Below are 27660 nucleotides of genomic sequence, written 5' to 3'. Positions count from 1 at the left end.
CTTCTCCTGGACCAGCGACCCAAGGTATTTAAAGTCCTGCACTTGCTCGATCTGGACGCCTTCGAGATAGATGGTGGCTTGCGACCCATCTGTTGTCAGGGCCTTTGTCTTACCAGCATTGATCTTCAAACCGTATGGCCGGCCAATGTCGTAGAGGATGTCCGTGGCTTCAGCGTCGTTACCGGCAAGGCTAGCACTATCATCAGCAAACATCAGGTCAGTCACATAGTGATCCTTGTCATATTGTATGCCCTGTCTGTTTCTGAATGCTTGCCTCATAATGGCGTCGACCACGATGTTGAAAAGCAACGGGGAGGCTACATCCCCTTGGCGGACTCCAGTTTGGATGGTAAATTCCTCAGATAAATCGTTCTGGATGCGCACCTGGCTGGTTAAACCGTTGTATGCAGTTTGGAGGAGTGTGATGACTTTTCGAGGGACATGTTCAACCTCTAGTAGTTTCCATAAGGCAGGCCGGTGGATACAGTCGAAAGCAGACTTAAAGTCAATGAAAACAATGACGGTTCGCTGTCCACACCGGATCCTCTCCTCCATCAGCTGACGAATGGCAAAGATTTGATCACAGCATGCTCGCCCGGGTCTAAATCCTGCCTGTTCTTCTCGACTGGTTTACTCGCGATGTTTTTGCAGTCTTGACTGGATGATCTTCATAAAGACCTTTCCAATGATGGAAAGGAGGCTGATGCCACGGTAGTTCTTGCAGTCCCGGTTATCACCTTTCTTGTGGATCGGTACGATAATGGCTTTCCTCCATGTTAGCGGAATTTGTTCAGTGCACCAGATGGTTTTGAGGAGTGAGTGTAGTCGGCGAAGCAGTACATCTCCCCCGGCTTTGATCGCTTCTGTGGTGACTTGGTCCACTCCTGGTGCCCTGCCATTCTTCAGGGATTGTATGGCTGCTTTCACTTCTTCTACTGTAGGCTCAACATCGACCATGGAGACCTCAGGGGGTCGATCGAGAGTGCTGTTGCTGGCGGTCCCTGAGGTGGGTCGTGATTATACAAAGCTTTGAAGAATTCACTCCACCGTTGCAGGCGTTCAGATGGTGATCGCACGAAGGTCCATCAGCATTCTTGATGTTGTCACTAGTCAATTTGGTCTTTCCACTCAGACATCTGAGGGTGCGGTACTCGTTCTTGGATGCCGCCACTTCAAGATCGTCTGCCACTTGGTTCCAGTATGCTTCTCTTTCTGCTGTCATTCTTTGTCGGACTTCTCGGTTTAGCTGCCGGTACCGTTCAAAGTCGACCAACTTTGCCTGTTTCCGTTTGTCCACGAGGTCGGGGCAGGTGGACATAGGGGCTTGGCACATTCCAGGATGGCATCAGAGATCTGCTTTTCTTCTTCATTTATATCCTCGGGCACGGCCAGCATCTCGAAGTGGTTGGATAGGGCGATCTGATATGCCTGTTTGTTGGCAGCATTCATTAGCTGCCTCCAGTCCAGCTTGGCTGACCGAGAGGATCTTTTTGCATGCCGTAATTTGAGCTGCACCTTAGCCCGGATGAGGTAGTGATCAGATCCGCAATCAGGTCCCCTCATGGCACGAACGTCCATGAGTGATGAGCGAAATTTGGCATTGATCAAAATGTAGTCCAGGATTGCTGAGTCCTTGCCAGATGGATTTCGCCATGTAAGTTGATGTTTTTGAGGGTGCTGGAAATGGCCGTTTCCAATGATCAGGTTGTTAGATGCGGCAAAGGACAACAAACGTAGTCCGTTGTCGTTGATCTTCCCATGGCCAAACTTGCCCATTGTTGTTTCCCAACCAGATCTGTCCACGCCAATGTGGGCATTAAAGTCCCCTGCGAGGATGATCACTTCTGTCTGCGGAATTGAATCCAGCGTATGTTGGAGCTGGTTGTAGAAGTCATTCTTTGTCGGGTCCAGGCTAGTCTCAGTTGGCGCATAGGCGGAGATAATATGGGTCTTGATGGTGCCCTTGACAGTAAGAACTGCCAGGCGGTCCGATATTGGTTGCTTTAGTGCAGGTCTGAAGGCCTCATTTTAGGAAGGATGTAGAGTTGCTTGAGCGAGTACAGAGAAGGGAAAAAGATTGTTTCGAAGGGGTCCTGTTAACAAAAAGCCGCTGGAGACTAGGCACCTGCGAGTAGATCTGATTGAAGTGTATAAGGCCTTGAATGAGTGGAGCACTGAATTCTGCTGGGATTTTTCCACTTGCTCAAATTACGAACGTGAGAGGGCAGTCATTGAAATTGAGGAAAGACAGATGTAGAATAGATGTGCGGAAATTTGCTTTTAGCCAGTGGGTGGTTAGTTGCCGGAACAAGCTTCCATCTATTGTTATGAAAGATTGATAGCTTAAATCAATTTAAGGAGGAACTGGACAAACTTTTAGAGGGAATGGATGTGTGAAATTGATTTTTTTTTTTTTTTTTTTGGCCGATGCTACATAAGCTTATACGCTTGCTTTCTTGCATCATATGCCCCCATTACTATTAGCATTAGCAAAGGCGCATGATGCAAGAAAGCAAGCTTATATAGCATCAGCCAAAAAAAAAAAAAATAAATAAACCTTATTTCACCCATCCACTTGCTCCAAATGTTTGTCTAGTTCTGCCTTGATCTATTTAAGCTATCAACTTCTACAACAGATGGAAGTTTGTTCCAGCAATCAACCACCCACTGGCTAAAGGCAAACTTCCACATATCCATCCTACAACTGTCCTTCCTCAATTTGAATTTATTAAGAACCTCGGGTTCTTAATCTGAGCAAGTGAAAGTACCCCGTCAACATTGAGCATGTTCAAACCATTCAAGATTTTACACACCTCAATCAGATCACCTTGCAGGTGCCTAGTCTCCAGACAATTTAAAAACCTTAATTTGCCTTTCTTCATAAGAGCAACCCTTTGTTCCATTCACTAATTTTGTTGCCCTTCTCTGTACTCGTTCCAACAGCTCTACTTCCTTCTTAAAATGAGGCCTCTAGACCTGTATACAGTACTCAAGGTGTGTGGCCTGACCATTTACTCCCTCTTATACAAGAGGATAATCACCTCCTTATTTCTGCTAGAATAATTCCTGTATATCATTGGCAAGACACCATAAGCTACTCTAACAGACCATCTGCATTGCTCAGAAAACTTCATATCTGCATGCACAAGGTCCTCCTCACTCTCTACCACTGTCAGTGTAGTACCACACAGTTGATGCGTTACTCTGGGGTTAGTTACTGCTTCCCATATGCAGTACTTTACATTTGTCAGTATTAAACTTCAGTTCCCACCTGTCAGCCCAGCTGCTCAACTTCTCTGGATCCTGTTGTACTAGGGTACTGTCATTAGTGTCATTAACAGCCCTGCCAACCTTTGTATCGTCTGCAAACCTGGACATTAAGCTTGATATACTATCATCAATATCATCAATGAATACAGAAAACAACAATGGACCCAACATTGAACCCTGGGGGACTCCACTAATAACATTAGTCCATGAAGAGTAGTGTCCATTGATTACCACTCAACAATCCCTTTATCCATAGCAGAAATTTGCCTCCAATCCCACACTGCTCCAATTTGTGCAGCAGTCTTCCATATGCAACAGTATCAAAAGCCTTTCTAAGATCCAAATATATGATATCAAATTTATTCCTTGCATCCAGTTCCTTTGTGACCACATCATAGTATCCAATCAAATTGGTCAGACAAGACTTCCCCTTAACAAACCCATTCTGTGTCCGAGCTAAAACTGGAGTCTTGTCTAGATGACCTTGCAATGCTTCTTTAACCATTGGCTCATTAATTTCACTGGAAAAGAAGTTAAACTAACAGGTCTGTAATTATCTGTCTCCTACTTTGTGAATTTGGGTCACATTTGCACATCTCCGGTCCATAAATACCTCCCCTGAGTCCAGGAAGCTCTCATAATTATGGCTAATCGTTTGCTTACTTCCTTTGCTGTCTCATTTAATATAACTGGATAGATTCCATCCACCCCAGGTGCCTTTCTTATGTTTATCTTCAACAATTTCTCTTCCACTTTACTCTGTCATTACAAGGTTATCTAGCTTACTGCCAGAGTTTAATGCACATCTGGCATTCTTCTCCCTGAATAACTCCTCATGTGTGAATGTAGATGCAAAATATTCATTTAGTTTGTTAGCTACCTGAGCAGGATCATCAACAGTTGCACCACCCTTCCTTCTAGAATTTACATAAGTAAAGAGCTCTTTGCTGTTTTTCTTTGCATCCTTTGCCAAAGATTTCACGTAATCTGACTTTGCCTGCCTAACCTCCTTTGTGACTTGGTTACAACCCAGCTTATATGTATCCCATGCATTTTTCTTCTCTGTCACATGTCTAATTAGTTCATCTGACATCCATTTTGGCCTACATCTTGAACAATAATTCTTAGTTGGTATGAAAAGCCTAGTAGCTTTCAAGGTTAATTCTTTGAATGCTTCCCATTTTGAATTTACCATTGGTAATATCATCAGTTGTTCCAACCATATAGAATTTAAATACTTTCTCAGACCACCGTAGTCACCTTTACGAAAGCAAAACCCTTCCCCTTACCCTTGATGGTGATTAACTCTTTGAGTGAATACCACTTCAGCACACTGTGATCACTTCCACCTAGTGGTTCCTTTAGCTGCAAATTCTTAATGCATGAAGAATCACTACTGATAATCAGATCACGGGTATTACTCCCTCTAGTTGCCTCCCGAACATGCTGCTGTAGAAAACAGTCATCCAATAAATCCAAAAAAGCCTTGCTAGTGTGTGAGTGACCAATCCACAAATTCCAGTCAATCTGTGAGAAATTAAAATCCCCCATTATAAGACACTCCGATTTACTGGCCCACTCTATTTCTCTGCACAATTGCTCATTATACTCATCAGATTCTTTAGGCCTATAACAAACACCTACTCTCATTCTTCCTTTCCCGGCGCCTCCTTAGCCAGGTGGGAAGGAGCAGCACACGCTTCTTGATTAGACCGGGGTTCGAGCCCGTCACCACCAAATACGGAGGGTGCGGACAGGTCAGGGAATGACCACCGCATATCCCGGAGCAATATGGCCTTAGTTGCTAATGCTCCTAAAAACCCAATAACAACAACATCTTCCTTTCCCAGTGCTTATTTCACACCAAACAGACTTGACACACTGCATTGTCCACCAACATCAGGTGGATGCACTTCCTTTAATTTTGAGTTTCTTAACTAACAGCATAACCCCTCCTCCCTTCCTGTCCTGTCTATCCTTCCTGTACACATTGTACTCCCCAAATTCTAATTCTGCTCTGCTAATGTCTGTCTTACACCACGTCTGATATCCCAACAATATCTGCCTTTGATGTCTTGACTAACACTTCAAGCTCATCAAATTTATTAACTATACTCCTATTACTAAATATTACTATTTCATAGTAAATCAACGAAGTAGGTGAAATGGCAACGTTTTTGTTACATCTTATGTTGTGAATGCTTTCACAACAAGTTGCCTGATATTGAACTACCTTGAATAAGCAACACTTTGCCAGTGAAGAAGACTAATGTTACATTAATCTTCTCCAGTGGCAAAACATTGCTTATTTGAATTAGTGCAATATGAGAACAACTCGTCATGAAGGGATTCACAATACGAGATGTAATAAAAATGATGCAATTTACTACGAACTAAAAGGATGCTTTGCCCTTACTTTTTCAATTACCAAAATGTTTGTATTGTTTATAATATTTTTTTGATTTCTATATTTAAAAATGTATTAAGTGAGAAAACGTGATCATAATAATTCACTGTTCTTTATCAAGTAATTTTTATGTGGGAATGCTTTTTAATCCAAGAAAATAATACATTACAATACAGGTAACCCTCATGTAATACAGTAGTTTGGTTCCTACAAAATCTCGTGTAATGCGAAACTGTTATATATGGGACTAAGAACCAGTACACAATCCTTGAGATTGTCACAGACATTCTCTCAGATATGCCAGACAAGCTGTACTTGCTACATGGGAGTCTAAAATGCTAATGGAGCTAATATTCAGGTGACATTCAAGTGAAGTGGGCCGATTTTTGGCGAAGTCCGGACTGTCTGTGACAGCCAAATCCACTGCTTGCACCTTCACGATGGTGGGACTGTTAGTAATCCTGTGTATAACCTCCATGCACAAGCATCTGGGTGACCACCTAGGTGTGAACCAACATAAGCAAGGTGTGGTACCCACACCACATGGAGGAATGCCACCCCTCCGTGTTACCAGGCAATACTAGGTGGTAGATGACTCTCATCAACCAGTGCAATACAGGCTAATAGTAGAAAACTTGCTTCTTGCCCTAATGTTAGCTGAGACTTCTGGTCTCTTGCCAAAGCTATTGGCTGCAACTTTTGCCCATCTCTGCTCCCACCTCTGTCAAAACCAGATGGTTCTGTTGTCACTTCAGCCATGGACCCGCTAGCAACCCATTTGTATTCCAACTCGTGTACTAATGATCTTGGTAATACACCTCCCACCATTCCCAACATGCTCCATTCAATGCCTCCTGTGGCCTTCCGTCAAAAGGATGTCAGAAGGATTTTGATGAATCTTGATGCTAAGAAAGCTCCAGGTCCTGATGGTATTTCTGCACTTGTTCTCAAAACCTGTGCTCCTGAACTTACTCCTGTTCTTTGCTGCCTTTTTTCACTTTCATATTCCAAAGGTGTTTTTCCTTCTGCGTGGAAATATGCTCATATCCAACCAGTTCCTTAAAAGAGGGACAAATTCCTCCCACCCAATTATCGTCCCATTGCAATTAATTCTATTCTTTTTAAAGTAATGGAGAAATCAATTAACCGCCAACTCTTAAACTACCTAGAAACCTTCTGTCTGATCAACGATCGCCAGTATGGATTCCGTTAGTGTCGATCCACTGGTAATATTCTGGCTTTTGTTACCCATTTATGGACAAATTCAATGGAAAAGTTTTGTGAAACACAAGCAGTTGCTCTTGACATCTCAAAGGATTTCGATCGTGTTTGGCATAAAGGTCTTCTAAACAAGCTTCCATCTTATGGTTTGCCAACTGTTTTTTGTAATTGGTTATCCAATTTTCTCTCTGATCGCTCACTGAGGGTGATTGTAGATGGCTCTCTGTCTTCTAACTTCTCCACTAATGTTGGTGTCCCGCAAGGTTCAGTTTTTTCCCCCGCTCTTTTCCTCTTGTATATTAATGATCTTCTTCTATTGACTGGAAATCCTATCCATAGTTTTGCCGATGATAGCACATTGCATTACACTTTCCATTTGGAGAAACCTTGCCCTGCTCAATCAGCTTAAACTTCTCGAATATCCGCTACCAATTCCTTAAATGCCGTTCTCTAGGTAATCCTCCAGTGGGGCAAAGACATCTTAGTTCAATCCTTCTGAAACTGTCTTGTCTTATATCTCACAAAAAAAAGGATTCTTCTGCTCCTATGCTTATCTTTGTTGACACTCCGATTTCTAGGCAAAATTACATATCTCTTTTGGGGATTACACTTACTTCTAATCTCTCTTGTCACAAGCACATTACAAATATTGCTTCCTCTGCATCTAAAAAACTTGGTTTTCTGTTTTGTTGTCGGCGTTACTTTTTTTCCAAACAGCTGTTCACTCTTTACAAATCGCAAATCCACCCTACCATGGAATATAGTTCCCACATCTGGGGTGGTGCCCCCAAAACCTTTCTCAGGCTTCTAGATTCCATTCAAAAGAGACCAATTAGGTTAATCAATGACTCATCTCTTCAGAGTCTCTTCACTCGCTGTCTCATAGACGTACACCATGCATGCCTTTTCTACAGATACTTCCATGGGCACTGTTCTTCTGAATTGGCTTCTATAATTCCCCCTCTTTCTCTCTCTTTCAAAACAGTCCGATCACGTGCCACCTACATCCATTTACTGTCCAACTTCAAACTCACAAAATCAACTTTTCATCTTCCTCACTTATTCATTCAACTGCCGTTTTCTGGAAGAACCTTACTTCATACGTATTTCCTGAAAATTAGTCTACAGAAATTCAAGTCTAATAGTAGTAGTAGTAGTAGTGGCATGCGATGCAAGAAAGCAAATGTATGAGCTTATGCAGCATGAGCCAAAAAAAAAAAAAAAAAATCACACCATTCCCTCCAAATGCCTGTCCAGTTCCTCCTTAAATTTATTCAACCTATCAACTTCCACAACGACAGATGGAAGTTTGTTCCAGCAATTAACCACCCGCTGGCTAAAGGCAAATTTCCGCACATCTATTCTACATCTGTCTTTTCTTAATTTGAATTTATGCTCCCTTAGGTTCGTAATCTGAACAAGTGGAAGTATCCCATCAGAATTCAGCGTGCTCAACCCATTCAAGATCACATCACCGCGCAGGTGCCTAGTCTCCAGCCACTGCAATTTGCAGAACTTAAGCCTCTCTTGGTAAGAGGATTCCTTCATTCCCCTCACCAATCTTGTTGCCCTTCTCTGTACACGCTCAAGTAAATCTACATCCTTCCTAAAATGAGGCCTCCAGACCTGTACGCAGTACTCAAGGCGTGGCCTGACCATTGCCTTATACAGAGGGATAATCACCTCCTTTTCCCTGCTAGCCAAATTCCTATATATCATTGACAAAACCCCATGACCTGCCCTGGCAGCCTGTCTGCATTGCTCAGAGAACTTCATATCTGACTGCACAATTACTCCCAGGTCTTTTTCATTTTCTACCACCTTAAGTGTAGTACCACACAGTTTGTACGTTTCTCTGGGGTTACTTCTACCCATATGCAGTACTTTGCATTTGTCAAGGTTAAACTTCAGTTGCCACTTCTTAGCCCATCTGCCCAAATTATCTAGATCCTGTTGCAGTAGCACACTGCCATTACTGTCATTAACAACCCTGCCAACCTTTGTATCATCTGCAAACTTCGACATTAAGCCTGATATACCTTCATCAATATCATTGATAAATATACAAAACAACAGTGGACCTAACACCGAACCCTGTGGGACTCCACTAATAATATTAGTCCAAGAAGAGCAGCACCCATTGATTACCACCCTCTGTCTTCTTGCACTTAACCATCCTTTTATCCATTGTAGCAACTTACTCTTAATACCATTCTGCTCCAATTTGTACAATAGTCTTCCATGCGCAACAGTATCAAAAGCTTTCCTGAAATCCAAATATATGATATCAAAATTATTTTTTGCATCCAGTTCCTTTGTAACCACATCATAATATCCTATCAAATTTGTCAGACAAGACTTTCCCTTAACAAACCCATGCTGTGTCTGAAACATTGCTGCAGTCTTGTCTAGATGATCCTGCAATGCATCTTTAACCAGCGACTCCATTATTTTACCTGGAACAGAAGTTAAACTAACTGGTCTGTAATTACTCGTGTCACCCTTCGATCCCCCTTTGTGAATTGGGGATACATTTGCACATCTCCAGTCCGTGGGAACCTCCCCTGAGTCCAAGGATGCTCTCATAATTATGGCTAAGGGTTTGCTTAGTTGCTTTGCCGCCTCCTTTAATATAACTGGATAGATCCCATCCACCCCAGGTGCTTTTCTTACGTTTAACTTCAACAATTTCCCTTCCACTTTGCTCTCAGTTATTACAAGATCATTAAGCACCCTGCTACAATTTGATAACCTTCTGCCATTTTCAAACCTTAATAATTCCTCACGTGTGAATGTAGATGCAAAATACTCATTCAGTTTGTTTGCTATCTGAGCAGGATCATCAACAGTCGAACCATCGATGTCAAGTGGACCAATCAGATTCATCCCCTTCCTTTTAGAGTTTATATAAGTAAAGAAATCCTTGCTGTTTTTCTTAGCATCTTTTTCCAAGGATTTCTCGTAATCTGCCTTCGCCTGCCGAACCTCCTTTGTGACCTGATTGCAGACTAGCTTATATCTGCCAAAGGCTTCTGAGTCAATTGATAATTTACATGCATCCCATGCATTTTTCTTCTCTGTTACGAGTCTCATTAGTTCATTTGACAACCATTTAGGCCTAAACCTTGAACAATATTTCTTAATAGGTATGAAACTTTTAGTATCTTCCACGATTAATACCTTGAATGCTTCCCACTTAGAATTTACTGTTGGTAACATCGTCAGTTGATCCCACTGTACAGAATTTAAAAACTGTCGGAGACCACTGTACTCGCCTTTACGGAAGCAAAAACCCTTTCCTTTACCCCCGATGGTAATTAAATCTTTAAATAAATCCCACGTCAGTACACTGATCACGGCCACCTAGTGGTTCTTTTATCTGCAAATTCCTAATACATGAATGATCACTGCTGATAACCAGATCAAGAGTATTACTTTCTCTGGTTGCCTCTCGAACATGCTGCTGCAGAAAACAATCATCCAATAAATCCACAAAAGTCTGACTAGTGTGTGAGTGCCCAAGCCACAAGTTCCAGTCAATATCTGGGAAGTTAAAATCCCCCATTATAAGACATTCCGATTTACTAGCCCACTCTATTTCTCTGTACAATTGTTCATTGTACTAATTCGAGTCATTAGGCCTATAACACACTCCTACTTTCGCAGTGCTTATGTCAGACCAAACTGACTCAACAGTGCACTGTTCATCTATATCAACTGGATGCACTTCTTTTGATTTTATGTTTTTCTTTATTAACAGCATAACACCTCCTCCCTTCCTATCCTGTCTATCCTTTCTGTACACATTGTACTCCCCAAATTCCAGTTCGGCATTCCTTATATCTGTGTGACACCACGTCTCTGATATCCCAACAATATCCGCCTTTGATGTCTTGACCAACACTTCAAATTCATCAAATTTATTTACTATACTTCTAGTATTGGTATACATGCACCTATTCCTATTCCCAGCCACTCTAACACATCCCGTATACCCACCTGTTTCACGATGACTGACATCCGTCCCTGAAACCCCCAACACCCCTCGCTGCAGGTCGCTACTTATTCTAATAGAAGTTGTGCAAGAATGTCAACAAATGTCTTCTTTCGTCTTCTCAACCTCCAACCCAAACACAGTACTAAGTACTCTAGGTTCTAATACCTCTCGTTTGGGGTTTTCATTAAAAAAAATTTAAAAAAAATTCAAGGGGGGGGTTGCATTCCAAAAAGCTAACAAAAATGTGGCATTTTCTTTATAACTATCGGAATCTTAATTTTTATGGTTGTAATAACTTAATATTTTAACTTTATTTTTATAATAGTTGTAACTTAAATAGTAATAACTGAACAAATGTCTTACCTTATAAACTGTGATACTTATATGTGAGATAATGTACATCATTTAATTTTCTTCCTCTTCATTGCTACTAAGCACAATCTCTTCTGCAGCATCTAAATTTCTTGTACCTTCTGCTATGTTTAAAAGTCACGAACTGCAATCTTCGAAGTCACGATTATTTTTTATGGTCTCTGACAAGCACAAGTTCAATAACACAGAACCTAACCCAGGGATCTCTTAACAAAATATTGTGGGCCTTCACATTAAATGATACGTGAAAATCGGAAAAATATTTTTTAATTAGCAAAATAAAAATAAATTTACGATTACATACATAGCTTAATTAATACATACTGTAATATGTACATACTAATTGATATTTCTGTTCATGACCTTTTTTTTTTTTTTTTTTTTTCGTAAAATTAAAAATGAGAAGCAATTAATTACAAAGAACACAGTGCTAACAAGTTGCAACAAATACGATACGGAGTAATGAGTTTCTGAAAATTTATGTTTTTCATATGATTGAATATTTCATGGAAGGGGAAACGCATTTCACCATAATAACATGAAAACCCACAAAATTTCAGCTATCGGTACTATAACAAATGCAAGAAGATCGAGTTTACTACCTGTTTTTATTGTTTTATGGTAGCGACCTCCAGAATGTGCTTTAGAAAAATATCACAAAGGCGATAATAAGCAGGGATTCACAAAATGGAATGGGAACATTGAAAATTACATCTGACATAATAGCAGGGTTTTCCCAGCACAAAAGCTCAAAAATACCGTGTTGTGCGAGGATTGCTGCAATTTATGAATCGTGTTAGAAAGAAACTGTTGTAGAAGTACTGTGGTTTACAGGGGTTGCCTGTATATAGAGTTGAAATTGGGAATTAAGAAACCAAACCTAGTAGTATTTATTTTATTATATTTTTATGTTCTAGGAAAATCTGTGATATCAAATGATGGAGCAACTATCATGAAGCAATTAGATATTGTCCACCCAGCAGCCAAAACCCTAGTTGACATTGCAAAATCTCAGGATTCTGAAGTAATTTTTTTTAATTTAAAGCTTTATTTTCATTGTATTAAACTGGATTAGATAATTTCTATAAAATTTAATTGCAGACAATTTAGTAAAATTGAATGGGTTATTTTTACTTTACTAATTTGGCAGACTAAAACAGAAACTTAAGTTATCCCTGAATTTTTTTTAAATTTATGTATTTATTTTGATTAATGTTTTTATTATCATGTCTTTGAAAATAGATATTATTTTGCCTGACATTGATTTTGGACTCTTTCAATGCAATTGTAGTCAATTTTATGTGAATTTTCTATCATTCTGCTTTTCTATTTTCTTCATTTTCTTTTTATTGCAAGCTCAAGTAGTCAGTTTATTTCCTATCATAATGCAATTTAATTTGACTGATATAAATTCTGTGCCATTTAACTCTGTCAAGATTCATTTTATTCATGCAAACAGGTATCCAAAAATGTTCCCAAAAATATATTAGTGTTTGTGAAGGGGGGTAAGTAACAATAAATATAAAATGTCAGGGTATTTTATGTATGTAATAGTGAGTAAGTCAAAATATCCAGCACTTGAACAGAGCTGCAGAATATTAGCAAGCTATGGGATTTGTCATTTGTTTTACAGGTTGTTAATAATATAGATCAGTATTTCTCAAACTTTTTTAGTCACTGAACACTTTTCATCTCACAATATATTTATGGAACACTTATGAAACAAGTTTAGTGGGAGCCAAAGAACTATTTGCTGATATTTTATCACATGGCGCACTGTGCATCAGGCTCATCTTTATTTCCAACACATGTAAAGTCAAAATTCAAATAACTATCATCATTCTTTCGTTTTGATCTTTTATTAGTTAGTTCCTGTTTTTTTTATTTATTTTTTTTTTTTTTTATTTCACTTCGGATTTTTGGGGAACAGAAGGCTGTGGTTCATCCTCCCTTTGATGTGTGATAATATTGTATGTGTTTTCATTGACCACAGTTGCAATACTAGTAGTATTTGCTTCTCGTTTTAAAGTTCCTTTTTTCAACCACAAATCCATGGTTATTTATTTTAATAATAATACTGTATTTCGAAATACTGATAATTGTCAAAAAAAAAATTTATACAAGGAAGTGAATTTAGTTATGATATTGCATATCGGTTCACTTCCCCCCTCCTTCAACCCATGTACTCCAGGCTAAATCACATGCAAATGGCATATTAGAACATTTCGTAATGTCATTACCTCTATGCAAAAGCCCGCCAAAATCAAGTGTTCGGCGGTCTATTTGATTATTAGTCTATGCCAATATATTAATAACGAGAAGGAAAAAAAAAAGTTAAAAATTCTAATGATACAAAAGTGGTGTAAGCTACAAATATTATTAATTAAGATTTTTCACAGAACACTTGTTCACATCTCAAAGAACACAGTTTGTGAAATGCTGATATAGATCCACCTCCGTGATACATGGTGACGCATGCATACTCCAATAAATAAATAACTGATTAATCCCTCGCAATTCAATAGTGTTTAAAAAAAAAAGCTTGTCCTGTTCTATAAAAAAAATTAAACTATTTTTTTTTTTAATCCAGGTACAAGAAAATCAAAGTATGAGCTAACAAACTGAACTGAAACATGGAGAGAAAAAAATGAGTGCGTGCACGCGCGCACACACACACGCACGCACACACACAGAACTCATTTATAACAATACTTCTTAAACTCGGGGTTGCGATCCCCCCGGGGGGGGTCACAGAAAATTAGGAAAAATATAAATGTTGATAGAGCTAGTGGAATTACTAATCACCCTTTCTTTAAAAGGCAACTATAGGCCATTACAGTTTTGTGCCTGCACTTGCAGTCGAAAGTGTGAATCGACAATAATCAGAATCTGAATCACACTTAAAAAATTATGGTTGCACAACTTCACTTGCCAAGCCTATACAGTTATGATGGGTATCAAATAGAGGTGTTGAGAGTAATGGTATGATGTCATGATTTAGCGGTAAATATGAATTAGAAGAGATGCATTCGTCTGTTGACAAATGTCTTGTGAAATTGTATCGTATAACTACACGAATTTCATTTTGCGACCATGATGCCATACTTGATATTTTTAATTGCACTGTGCTCAACAGTTGCTGCATTTCCATTAACAATTATAACCGCTCCCCTTCATTTGAGACTTTCTTTGAAATAACACCCACCTAAAGTACCTACTGTTCTTAGAACTAACGTATTGCAAAACTTTCCTGGTAACCTTTGTACTACAAACAGTTGCTGTTCCAAACATAATCGAAAACATCTCAGTTGCTATTTATACAGAGCGATCTGATTGTTGATTTGCACATGAATCCTCAACATTGTTTGGTTGGGGTTATCGTTGCTTTCTCGTAGTGTGTAACAATATTTGAATTTTAATAGTACTGAAAATTTTAAATATAATAAAATTAACTGTCATTATGGACAAATAATTAAATTTAGTTAAAACAGACAAAGCTGTAAAAGAAGGTGTGATGGATGCTGGAATATCAGGAAGTAGTAAAATGACAAAAAAGAGGAAATGAATCATTTTTGCAATATGGATTTACTTTTGACTCTAATCATGATGAACAGCAACCAGTCTGTTTAATTTGTAATGAAACTTTGGCCAGCAAAAGTGTGATGCCTGTAAAATTAAGAAGACAGCTCGAGACTAAACATGCTGTAAGCTAGTAGAGTATTTTGAAAGACTTAATATCCTTAAAACAAGAAAAACAATTTTCAAAAAATGTGTAAAAGTGTTCAAGAAAAATATTTAACTGCATCTTATGAAGCATCATATTTAATAGTGAAAGCAAAAAACCATATACGATTGGTGAAGATCTTATTTTGCCTATTGCAGTACAAATAACATAATTCATGGAAAATAATTTGCACAAGAATTATGTAAAATTCCTTTGTCGAATGGCATGGTCAGTAAAAGAATTTCAGAAATTAGCAATGACCAGTTCCAGCAGCTTATTGTAAGAATTAAAAAAAGTTCCAAATTTGCTATTCAACTAGATGAGTTGACAGACATATTTCAGACTTAGTCCTACTGTTAACATACACTGGTGTTCAAAGAAAGTGCATCGCCCCTTAAAATTGTAATTGTAAAGGGTTGGTGTTATCAAGAAAGGCTTAAATTCTGAAGATTAGGCACCTGTGCAGTCATGTAATTGAGGTGTATATGGCCTTGAATGGATTGAGCAGGCTCAATGCTAATGGGATTCTTCCTCTTACTCAGATTACTCACCTGAGGGGACAGAAATTCAAATTGGGGAAAGACAATTGTAAGATAGATGTGCGGAATTTGCCTGTAGCCAGCAAGTGGTTGATAGTTGGAACAAACTGCCATCTGTTGTAGTGGAGGTGAGCAACTTAAATTAGTTCAAGGCAGAACTAGACAAATATTTGGAGTGAAACATCTCAAATCGAACCCAATAGCACATTGTTTTTTTGCTATATAACTAAGCTATTTATCTCTCTAAAAGGTCATTTTTATAATGGAGTGCTACCCTTTCATTCTTATCATATGTTCCATTATAAGAACCAATTTTGATCAGCTTTGTTGATACTTTTGTAAAGAACATTTCTGGAGGTGACTACCATAAAACAATAAAAACAATTTGCTTCTTACAATTTATTTGGCTTTTGTAAACGGGTAGTGAACTCGATCTTATTGCATTTGCAATAATACCACTAACTGGAATTGTTTGGGTTTCTACATATGGTAATATGGTGAAATAGTTCCCCTTCACTGAAGTCTTCGATCGTATAAAAAAACAAATGAATTTTCGGAATCTTCTCTTCATTCCTATTTTTTCTTTTTACAAATGGTGAAGGGAAAGGGGACCAACTGCAAGTGGTGACAGTGCTAGGAAACAAAACAAAATTGATTTAGAAATGAAGATTTCTAAATCAATTTTGTTAATTGATTAATTAAGAAGTACGAAGCAGGACAGAGTTTGTCATCTATTGCACAGAATTAAGTCTCACTGATTCAACAGTGAATACTATTTTAAGGGACAGTGCACGTTTAAAAAGAACTTGTTAAATGATCAATGCATTTAAGATCAACAGTGATCACAAAACAGCATTCAGGTGCTATATCGAAGATGGAAAAGCTATTAATAATATTGGTGGAAAATCAGATTTAGAAGCAAGTGCCCCTGAGTCCAATGGTCATTCAATTCAGGTGGTAGATGACTTTCATCAACCGGTGAAATACCACCACTTTGCTTATTGGAGGCTTGAAGTGGCGAAACCCGTGTTTAGTCTCTAGAGCAAAGTTTCCGGCATCCCCCCCCCCTCCCATACTTCTCCTTCAACCCATGCACGGTACTAAGTACTATAGGTTTTGATACCTTTTGTGTTTGGGGTTTTCATAAAAAAAAAAAAAAAAAAGCAAAAGTAAGAATTTTTTTATGAAGATATTAAGGATAAGTACAGCAAACCCCAAGCCAAGTTCGTGGCAAGTAATGGGTGGTTTAATAGGTTCTAGCATTGTGCTGGTTTCCACATCGTTAAAGTATTTGGAAGTCTCTGCCTGCCTTTTGTTGTAAAACTTGAGAAAAAAAAAAAAAAAAAAGGCACTATATTCTTTTTGGGTTGACACAAGGTCAATGACCTGATTCTGAGTGTAGTGACCATATGGGGGTGTTCAGTTCTATTGTTATTGTTAGTAAAGAATGCTGCTATTGTATTGTTGATGCTTTTCAGGATGTCTAATGACACACCAGCTACTAGCTGACCCTGTGTGGTTGTTGAGGAGTCCTTAGCTTTCTCCACTTGTACTGGTTTGGCTCTGTGAGTTTTCTTCTGATGCAGTTATTTTGAGATTACTTTCCTTCCCTTCTGTGCCATTAGAGCCAACTGGATTTTGTCTGCTTTTGGTCGTCATGGGGGGGAAAGTGGCACACCTGAAAATATTGGCTGCAGAAGACAATTGTCATGTGGCGAAAACTGCAAATTAGAGTAAGCTTCCAAGCACAGACAGTCTATTTGGCTGGCAGCTAAGCAAGGGCATTCCTTAGTCATCTTGCAATAACGGTGTGAATACTACAAGAGTAGCATCCTTCAGTAGCAATAAGCAGAACAGTAGAATTGGTTGCTCTGCATGACCAAGTTTGCCATTTTGGCTAGTCACGTATATTTTTTTCCGTATATGGTCATGCATTTCTATGGATTTACACAGTGTTAAATCTGAAGTTAGTTACTTTTTGGATATTTTCAGCATGTGGAATCATTTGGTGAGATCACTTTACTGTTTTGGAATTTTTGGAAGATTACGTGCATTCTTACCTGACATCTTTGTTAATGAATCATTGGTATCACGTTGCCATTAACAAAATGCTAGGGAGTGAGGTTGCTGTTGTTATTGACCTGACCTCTGTGCCTTAATCCTTTTATTAACTGAGGTCGGGTGCCCCATTTTGTGACCTTGAGCAAGCAGCATGCTCCAATCGCTATCTATATGCCACTTGTGGCAGTTATAAGATCACAAAAGAGGAAGGGGTGTTTTTTTTTTTTTTTTTTTTTAAGATCTACATGAATATTTGAATATTTGATCATTCTTGGCAAGATTTGGTTGCCCCCCCATTTTCCCCCATAGACTTCATTGGAGGATCCCTAACTTCTGAACAATGTGCTATAAACGAAAACTGATAGCACCAATATTTTTACCCCCTGAAGAAAGTTGACCAGGATTCCTTGGGCCACTTTGACCAAACCTGTTCCATCGTCCCCTGCTGCTTTACAGCCCAACCAGTCAGCAAACAATAACTTGACTCTTAATTGATCGATCTTGAATTGTGACACCTCATTGGATTTGTCTTCATTCAGCTGATCTAGAGAATTAATACACCCATTCGCTAATCTGAAGTCTCAGTTATTTGGATTTTTACAAGAATGTCAGAATCTGGAATTGCTGGAACATACTACCAAACGGGACCTCACTCAGGATGAACCAGGTGAGGACCCATTGATCGAAGGGGTTTCCCAGCCTCAAAAGAGAAACCCACCGCATCATTTATGAAAATGATGAACGACATTGGTCCAAGAAGAACCAATACTTAGGGGTCCCCACTCCTGATGTTACACCAATCTGACAATCTGCTACAGTCTTCCCTGCAGCCACCCAGCATTCCATTTTAGAATCTTTTCAGTAATCTGAGCGTGTTCTAGATTATACCATAACCTCTCACGAGAGACTGAGGCAAATGCTACTAAAATCCAAATAAACTATGTCGAAATTGTTTCCTACATCCAGCTCATGAGTAACCATGTCAAAATAGCCTACTATTAAACGCGATTTTCCCTTAACAAAACTATTTTGTGTGTTCTTCAAAATGCCATATCTATCTAAATATTCCTGGATTGTACCCTTAATCATTGCTTCTAAGATTTTCCCTACCACTGAAGTTAGACTAACTAGTCTGTAACTACCAACTTCACTCTTAAATCTGCCTTTATGTATTGGTGATACTTTGACACTTCTCCAGTCCATAGGATTGAGTAGGGCATATTTGGACTCTCCCTTGAGTCCAAAGATGCCCTCATAATTAACTTCAATGGTTCAGGAGAGCCTTACTTGCCTTTATGCTCAAAAGTTTTTCTGATCTACGAGGGCTGATCATTTAATTTGCGGACTGTTTGGGGATCTTAATTTGTCATCTGAATCTTCTGTAAATTTCTCCTTCTTGAAATACTCTCCCTTGAACTTTACACACTTTCGCCACCATCATACCCATGCATTAAATGCTTCTTTCAAACCATTTTTCAAAAGATATGGCAAAACTTAGTCACCTATGGCAGTGATCACTGGCTGCCCAATATTAGCCATATGGGGCCTGGCATTGTCTTGATGGAGAAACACTTCACACTGGAAATTCGTGAGAAAACTTGATGTTTCTCATGAATGGCACAGCTAGGTCTGACTCTGAGAACCTCAGGGTCTGTTTTCTTATTCAGTTGTTCCATGAGGCACAAAATGTGTAACAAGAATGCCTTTTATGTCAAAAAACACAAGATCCATTTGTTTGTCAGCCGAAAAAGAAGCTCAATTTCTTAGGTCTTGGTGAATTGGAATGCTTCCACTCACTCGACTTGTTTTGTGTCTGGATTGGATCATAGTTGAAAATCCAAGTTTTGTCACGTCACTTTAATTTAAGAAGTTTTCACCTTGTTTTTCAAAAAGATCAATCATTTCTTTGCACAAGTCTACTACTGCTGTTTTTGTTTTGGAGTAAAATTGTGTGGAATCTAGCAGGCACAGATTCACTACATTTTCAGCTGACCTTTCACAATATTGTGAGCACTACTGCATGAAATGGGAATTCCAGCTGTCACAAAGTGTAATTTGCCCATCTTCATCCGATATTGCCTGAGCGTGTGATTTGCTCAGGAGTTGTTGAGGAAGGCTGACCAAGTCTTGTGTAACAGACTCAAGATCTTCACTGAATTGGTTGTGCCATTTAAATATGTCCGTTCTACCAAGACACTTGTTACCATATGCTCCATTCATTTCTTTAATTGTTTCCGATGCATTTAAGCCCCATCTGACACTATAACCAATCACATATTGCTGTTCAATCTGTATATCCGACACAGTACTTGCTTCAAAACGATCGTCAGTGACATGCGGCTTAAAAAACTTCACGCAATGCTAGTTCAACAAGTACTGGATTCAGACACAGTTTGCTCAGTAGCAATCATTGAGACCACCTCTAGCAGCAGTTATAGAAAGTTCGCGTGGTAAACATAAAATCTTGCACCGGTCCGGAAATTAAATGATCACTCCTTGTATAATTACAAAATCACTAATTTCATGTGGCTCAGTCTCACTCGCAACAGCCTCTTCTCAGCATAGTCTTTCATCATTGCAGACTGATGCAAAGTATGTATTCAATTCATCTACTACATCATCTGGGTTTTCTAAGACTTTCCCGCACCCAATACACTAGGGCCCGATCTGATTAGCTTTCTTCTTCATTGTATTCACTTACGTGAATAATTCCTTGTCTGCATTCTTTGCTCCCTTAGCCAATGCTTTCTCATATGCAGTCTTGTCCTCTCTAACCTTATTTGTGGTACTATTAATGATCAACTTGTATCTGTTGGCTTCAGTTCTTTTTAGTGCTTTCTCACTATCCCGTGCTATCTTTTTCTGCTCTGTTTGACCAGCCAGCTCCATAATCATCTCTTTCGGCATCCTCCTCCCAATATTTTCATAATAGTATGTGTGCATTCCTGGCTTCTGTAATTTTTGCTTTAAAAGTATTCCATAATTCAATTGTATTCACCATCCCTCAGCAATTAGCCCTATTCACAGATGCCATGTAGCACTTTAAACTGTCAAAGTCCCTTCTTCTGAAGTAAAAACCTGCGACTTTACCTTTAACTACTGCGACTTCTTTCTTCATCTTTCAACTGAGTATGGCTCAAATATCACTTTGCTTCTTAATCCATCCGTCCATTTGGGTTTTTAAAATAAGTTATGTTGAAATATAAATTTTCATGGCTAAAACCCTAGCCCGATGACAATTTAGTAAGTAATTCAGAAATTTCACTATTTTAATTTAGATATTGGGACTGATTTAGCCATAAATTTGTAAGAACTTTTTCACAACTTACCAATAAATGTTATTTAATTATATTTCTCTTCAAGGTTGGCGATGGAACAACTACAGTAGTTTTATTAGCAGCAGAATTTCTGAAGCAGTGTAAATCTTTTATTGAAGAAGGAGTTCATCCACAAATAATAATCAAAAGCTTTCGAAAAGCGGTGCAGTTAGTAAGTAATATTTGATGCTTATATTCTGCAGTTGATGTTTTACTGATAAAACATTTTCTCTGTTGTAACAAAAACATATGGCCCAGAATTTATCAGTCTACAAAATGGCAGAGATACACTGTGCTGCCACTTTATTAGGTACACCTACCTAGTAGTATGTTGAGCCTCCTTCAAAACAGCCTGAATTCGTCTAGGCATGGATTGAACAAGATGCTGAAGACGTTGTGCAGCAATGGAGTACCATGCAGACACGACTGTCACGCAGTTCCTTGAGATTCGACGGAGGTGTAGGCCTGCAGCAAACAGCCCTTTCTAGCTCATCCCAAATATGTTCAGTCCGCGGACTGAGCAGGCCACTTGCAGCAAAGAAAAGTCACTGTCATGTTCCTGGAATCATTCCATAGTGATTCGGGCTTTGTGCACTGGCACATTATCCTGCTGGAAGTAACCATCTGACTGAGGATAAACTGTCAACATGAACGGATGCACTTGGTCAGCAACGATGTTTAGGTACAATGTGGCATTCAGATGTGAATCTGTGGGTATCAATGGACCCAACATGTGCTGAGAAAACATTCCCCACACCATAACACTGCCCCACCACCTTGCACAGTAGTTATCAGACATGACAGGTCCATGGATTCATGTTGTTTTTGCCAAATTCTGAGCCTTCCATCAACATGATGCACCAGGAACTTCGACTCATCGGACCAAGCAACTGTTTTCCAATCCTCGATAGTCCAGTGCTAGCGTTGCTATGTCCACAGGAGGCGTGCTCTCCTGTTCTTCATTGATAACAAAGGCATGTGATGTGGCCTTCGGCTGTTGTAGCCCATTCGCAACCAAGTGCAACTAGTGGTCCATTGCGGTATTTTGTTATGTGCAACATTGTGGCCTGTCTGTTTGCTTGCACAATTCTAGCCATCCTCCTCTGACCTCTCTCTTCAACAAGCGATTTTCTTCCACAGGAGTGCCATTGATGGGGTTTTTTGTTCATTGCACCATTCTCGATACACCCTTGAAACTGTGATGTGTGAAAAGTTCAGGAGAACTGCCATTTCAGAGATGCTTTGTCCAGCACGTCTTGCACCTACTACCATGCCATGTTCGAAGTCCATTCGATCCCTCTTATTCCCCATTCTTGCTACGGTTTGTACACTTAACTGATACTAGAAAAGTTGTTCTGCTGCATTTATATCCACAACTGTGGTCATGTGACTTGCAGCGTTGTGGGATAAATCATTTGTGTGCACAACAGGGGTGTACCTGATAAAGTGGCAGCACAGTGTATATCTCATTGTGCATTAACTTGACCAGAGTTCTGCTGCTCCCATTTGTTAAAATGATTGTTACTTTTGAGTCTGTAATGTTGAAGTGCTTGTGCGTTGCCTATCCGTTGGTTCTGTTATTTTAATTATTTTTTATTGTTCATACAAAAATGCTGCATAATGGACTGTGCATTAAGCACTTAGACTGAAATGAAAATGAGTTTTGAAAATGGCTTCCATCACAGTGCAAATGGTGGTGCCTGAATTCTTTCAAGCTGGTAGTATTGCCTGATCAAATGAAGTATTACCAACAGTGCATCTGTGAAAGTGCATATTCACAAAATTCTGCAGGCTGAAAAAATGAAAAAAAAAAAAAAACCGAATGCCATAAGTTGAACTGAACGGAATAAAAAGAACTTCACTCCTGAGAATGTTGTGTATGCCGGGTTCTTTTTTTGTGTCAAAATTAAGTTAATTATGTTAACTAATCCCAAGAACAGGAAACCACTACTCTTAAACACCAATGATGTAATGAAAATTAGAATTTTCTTAAGGCATTTGGTTTTCTGATAAATTTCAAATGCAGCTCTCATGATACTTTAACAAACAACACATGATCTAGAATTGCATGAACTAAACTTTGAGTGGCCTTAATGAAAATGTGATGATATGCTAAATTACTTCAGATTGCAGGACCATTGGTCTCTACTTGATGAGGATGGGCATGATGCTACTATCAACCAGAGGCATTATCCAAACATTATTACATTTCTCAGAGTAATATTTCAAATTAATTGAAATATTGTTCTGGGAAACCTTAAATTTTTAAATGGTAGTGGGATCAACAGGATGCAGAAATGTCCTGGCAAGGTTGGCTATGAACTTAATTGTGTCAGCACTTCAAGAATCGTTTCATTTTGAGTGGAACTGACTACCTATATCCAACTTGCTCACCTCATCTAACACCAATTGTTGCCTCAATGTTGGGGATTGTCCAGGGGAAAGTTTTCCATGATCACTTAGGAAGAATCTCTGAACCTCTGAAACAACACATCTTGAATTCAAGAGATATTTTCAAACCTTGGAAAAGATAAGAACAGTGTCTTGAACCTGGATTATAGTTATTGTACCCATTTTAATAAAATGTAAAGTGTACTATAATTATAATAATAAGCTAAATAAAGCATTATGTTATGATTATAATAATGTTAGTATTGGGCTGCTTTTATTTTGGACCATAGTGTAATATTGAATATAATGATCTATGATAGAAAGTTTTATAATATTCATTTACAAAACTTCAGTACAGTGTTTTTATAAAGTGAATGTAATTAAAAATGTAACAATCCAAATAAAATTTCTTTCTTTTTTTTTTTTTTTTTTTTTTTATTATTGCAAGGAAGAATAAAAAATATGGCTTGAAAGGAAAGGTAAAAGTTACTAACTTCTGTATCCTGAAGTTAGCATTGTATCACAAGTGAGTTAAAAATCTGAAGGCATTATACCGGGTGAGATTTAATTCTGCATAATGGAAGGTAATTCCTTACCAAAAATGCAAGCATAAGTAGAAATTGATTCCTTAGCCAAAAATAAAACATTTGTACAGTTCTTGTTCTATTTTGCTTATTTAATCAGTTGTATGCAATTAAAAACTGATGTCACATCCAGACTGAACAATTGGAATTAGAAAGGCAGTTCAAAACCTCATTTAAATGCAGACTGTATTGTTGACACCCATTGAGAGTTTAAAAGGAAGCCATTCCAGCTTGTAGACAAAATGGACATGCGAATAGCAGATAGATTGACCCTGGATGAGTTGGAATATATGAGTACTATGACATCCCTCATGTTGGGAGTGTCTGGGAAGCACACCCAATGGTACGACTTGGACACACATTCAACAATAGCAGCCCACTCCACTCACAAAGCAACTTGACAACTTTTTAAGAAGTCGTTGCAGCATCATGGTTGATGCAGATGGGTAAGCCACAGTCATTGCTAATGTCTGACATGGAAGCAGTGACACATGATTTAACAAGTAGCATGTATAGTGGTGGACAAAAACACTGCATCACCTTTAAAAAAAAGTAATATTTGTAGTGAAACGTATACGATATTGTTTGATTACAGTCATTTTGTTTGTTGCAAAGCAAAGATATTGCATCAGCTGTTTCTATAAATACGCCGTTGGAAGGGTATATCCATTCATTAGCATCCTGTTTTGCAGAGGTGTAAGCATGACTCCATATGTTCAGGTGACACCAAGAAAAAAAAGTGTAGCTGTTGCTCTGTCCCAGAAAGGGCTTTCTCTGCGTGGTATCGCTGATAAAATAGGCTGCCACCAGTCAACAGTATCCTGGGTACTGAAATTAAAGCATGAAACCAGTGATGTGAAGAGAAGATCTGGATCAGGCCTTAAGAGAGTGACTATGCCTTCCCAAGATCGATATTTGAAACTGCTATGCCTTCATAATCACCATGCTAGTGCTCCTGATCTAAAACTGGACCTTGAAACAAGTGCACGAACTATCCAAAGACAGCGTTCGGAATGTGGTCTGCATGCCTGTCGGCCCAAGAAGCCTTTGTTGACCCAACAAATGAGGAAGAAGCGACTTGCTTGAGCTGAAACGCATGTTTCATGAACAAAAGAGCAATGGGACACCATCTTTTCTGATGAATCGAAATTCAACCTGCATGGCTCGGATGGAAAGCGATATGTCAGAAGACGAAAATCGGAGGCATGCCATCCTGACTGCATAACACCGACTGTAAAGTTCCCTGCCAGTCAGATAGTCTGGGGATGCATAACAAGCAAAGGGGTGGGGCAAATTAAGTTTATTAATGGAACGGTGAATGCAGAAACCTACACTGCTATCTTAGAGGAGTGCCTGAAACCAGTTATTTGGACACAGATGTCCAAATCTGCATTTTTCAACAGGACTCAGCACATTGCCACACAGCAAAATTGGTAAGTTTTATGCCATTTCGATTTAATGATGAAGTTATCTTCTTGTCTCACAAGGACTGGCCCGGCAACAGTCTAGATTTGAACTCTATTGAAAATTTCTGGTACATAATGTCGTCTAAAATTGCTCAGAAGAAGCCAACAGGTAAGATTCAGCTGCAGGAGAGATCGTTGCAAGGCTGTAATTGAGCTCGAGGAGAAACAACAAAATATCAAGGACTTATTTTTCTGATTTACAGTACATAATACTATTACGTTAACTTGTCATTTCAATTTGCACACGCAAATGCTATAAAATATGTTTGGTTGCCTTGATTGCCATTTGCATGATTTCTCATATTTCCATTAATTATGCATTTTACGATTTGGGGAGATATTTATGCCAATTAGAAATATCAGGTGGAGTCTTTTTATTGGATTTCATTTACAGAGATATACACTGAGTGATCACTGAATTATGACCACCCCTATGAAAAATGAATGCATCCCATTGACCACGTGAGGTACGAGAGTGCTGTGTTAGTCGACCTACATAGCATAGATAAGGTGTCACTGGTTCAGTAGGTAGTAAAATTCCTAGCATGATGGGTAAAAAGAAGGATTTATCGGACTTTGATAAATGACAGCTTGTGGGTGCTCGATGAGCTGGTACATCGATTTCCCAAACGGCTGAACCGGTGGGGGTGTTCGAGAGCTGCCGTAGTTAAAGTGTACCAGGACTGGCGTCAAAGTGGTGAAACAACGGCCCAATGGCAAAACTGCAAAAGTCAGTGAAAGGTCGATGTTAGAGGGTCCGACGACTCGTACAGGCACAGCACTATTGAAGAGTTGACTACCCGATACAACATGGGCCAACACGGAACAATATCTGGCATGACCATGTGTCACACGCTTGCATGTATGGGCTTATACCAGCAGATGACCCCTGCAGCATCCTCTCCTAACCAAAGTTCTTCTGCGTAAAGACTCGCCTGGTGCAAAGAGCATGCAAGTTGGACTTTAGAAGACTGGAAGGAGGTGTGCTGGTTGGGTAAGTCACGTTATTTACTCCACACCGTGGATGGTTATGTACAAATTTGTATGAACTGCAGAATTGGTATTGCAGTGATACAGGATGGCTACAATTAAATTACTGTAATTAACACCTATTATAATTAAAATTATAGCCATCCTTACAGCTTCTTAAATACATTATTAAAGAGCTTTAATACTTGTAATAGAAGTTTTTTGCATATAATGTAATAAATATTCCATAAAATTATAGTATAATCATACCATGATGTTTATTCAAAAATCTACATGTAAAAGTGTATTTGACAATTTGTATCCGCTAATACAGTATTATAATATATACTTGTTTGTTTATAGGCCATCGAAAAGATTAATAATGTTGCTGTGAAAATTAAAAAGGATGATCCTGAGTAAGTTAAATTTAATAAGTTAACCAAATTGTTTTTGAGGTGAGAAACATTGCTGTCCTTTTATATTGTTTAAACCTTACAAAAGGTTTCCCCTTAAATGTTAAACCATATTACATTTTTACAAGATTTTTATTTTAAATAATGATGGTTATCTAAATTTAAAAGTACAATAGGCTCCCTCTTATCCAGTCTCGTTTTAACCGGCCGTATTTTCATCGAGATTTTTCTGTGAATCAGATTTCCCATGTCATGGGCCCAGCAGAAAAACAAAATTAAAATATTCTGTAAAGTTTGCCGTGTTTTGATGATGCGTTCAAAATCCGGATCTCCATTCATAATTGCCTTGCAGACCATGTCAACCTGCCATCGAAAAACTTTCTCCAATTTGTCTGATGAAAATTTTTTTGGTGCCACTTCAGTATTATCCACTTCAGAATTGTTTTTCTCTTTTTCATATGCAGTTTGCTCATCAATTTCAAGGAGAGTTGCATCATCTAAGTCATTTGTATGTGAGTCAATGCAGTTACGTACGTTGGCAGTGTCAAAAAGTTTAAAATCCCAAGTCTCTTCCGATCTTCACAATGTCTTTGGCAATTGTCTGAATTCGTAATTCAGCGATTTCTAGCCAAGATGCAAATATATTTTCGATCGTATTTAAAGGAGTAAAAAATAAATTGTGAAATGAAAAGCTATCATGTCGTCTTGTCAGGATGGAATTAAAAATACTGAACACCATTGCATTTTGCTAGTGACTGCCTGAGGGAAGCTATTGGCACATGTGCATGTGAGACAATAGAGTTGGCACTACAGCATATATGTACACATTCCTAGGCTACAACAATGCAGCAACAATGTCTAGGCTATTGAATGACTTAATATGTACAGTAAATTTTTGACTTAAACTTAATTGAAAACCGTGTTATAGT

At 38.7% G+C, this 27660-nt stretch overlaps 1 protein-coding gene across 1 annotated transcript in view; it reads left to right on the top strand.

The window, feature by feature from the left end:
* The window catches only part of CCT7 (chaperonin containing TCP1 subunit 7), a 298828-nt gene that overhangs the window by 50305 nt on the left and 220863 nt on the right, over window positions 1–27660 (top strand). Inside the window, exons 3-5 of the mRNA XM_090377862.1 lie at window positions 12185–12291; window positions 20955–21080; window positions 26682–26734. Of these exons, the coding sequence (XP_090233988.1) occupies window positions 12185–12291; window positions 20955–21080; window positions 26682–26734 (286 nt within the window). The remainder of the gene's footprint in view (window positions 1–12184; window positions 12292–20954; window positions 21081–26681; window positions 26735–27660) is intronic.

Source organism: Mastigoproctus giganteus, chromosome 7 (assembly GCF_048544385.1).
Source record: "Mastigoproctus giganteus isolate SK-2022 chromosome 7, ASM4854438v1, whole genome shotgun sequence".
NCBI classification, from domain to species: domain Eukaryota; kingdom Metazoa; phylum Arthropoda; class Arachnida; order Uropygi; family Thelyphonidae; genus Mastigoproctus; species Mastigoproctus giganteus.
This window is presented reverse-complemented; position numbering and strand designations above follow the sequence as displayed.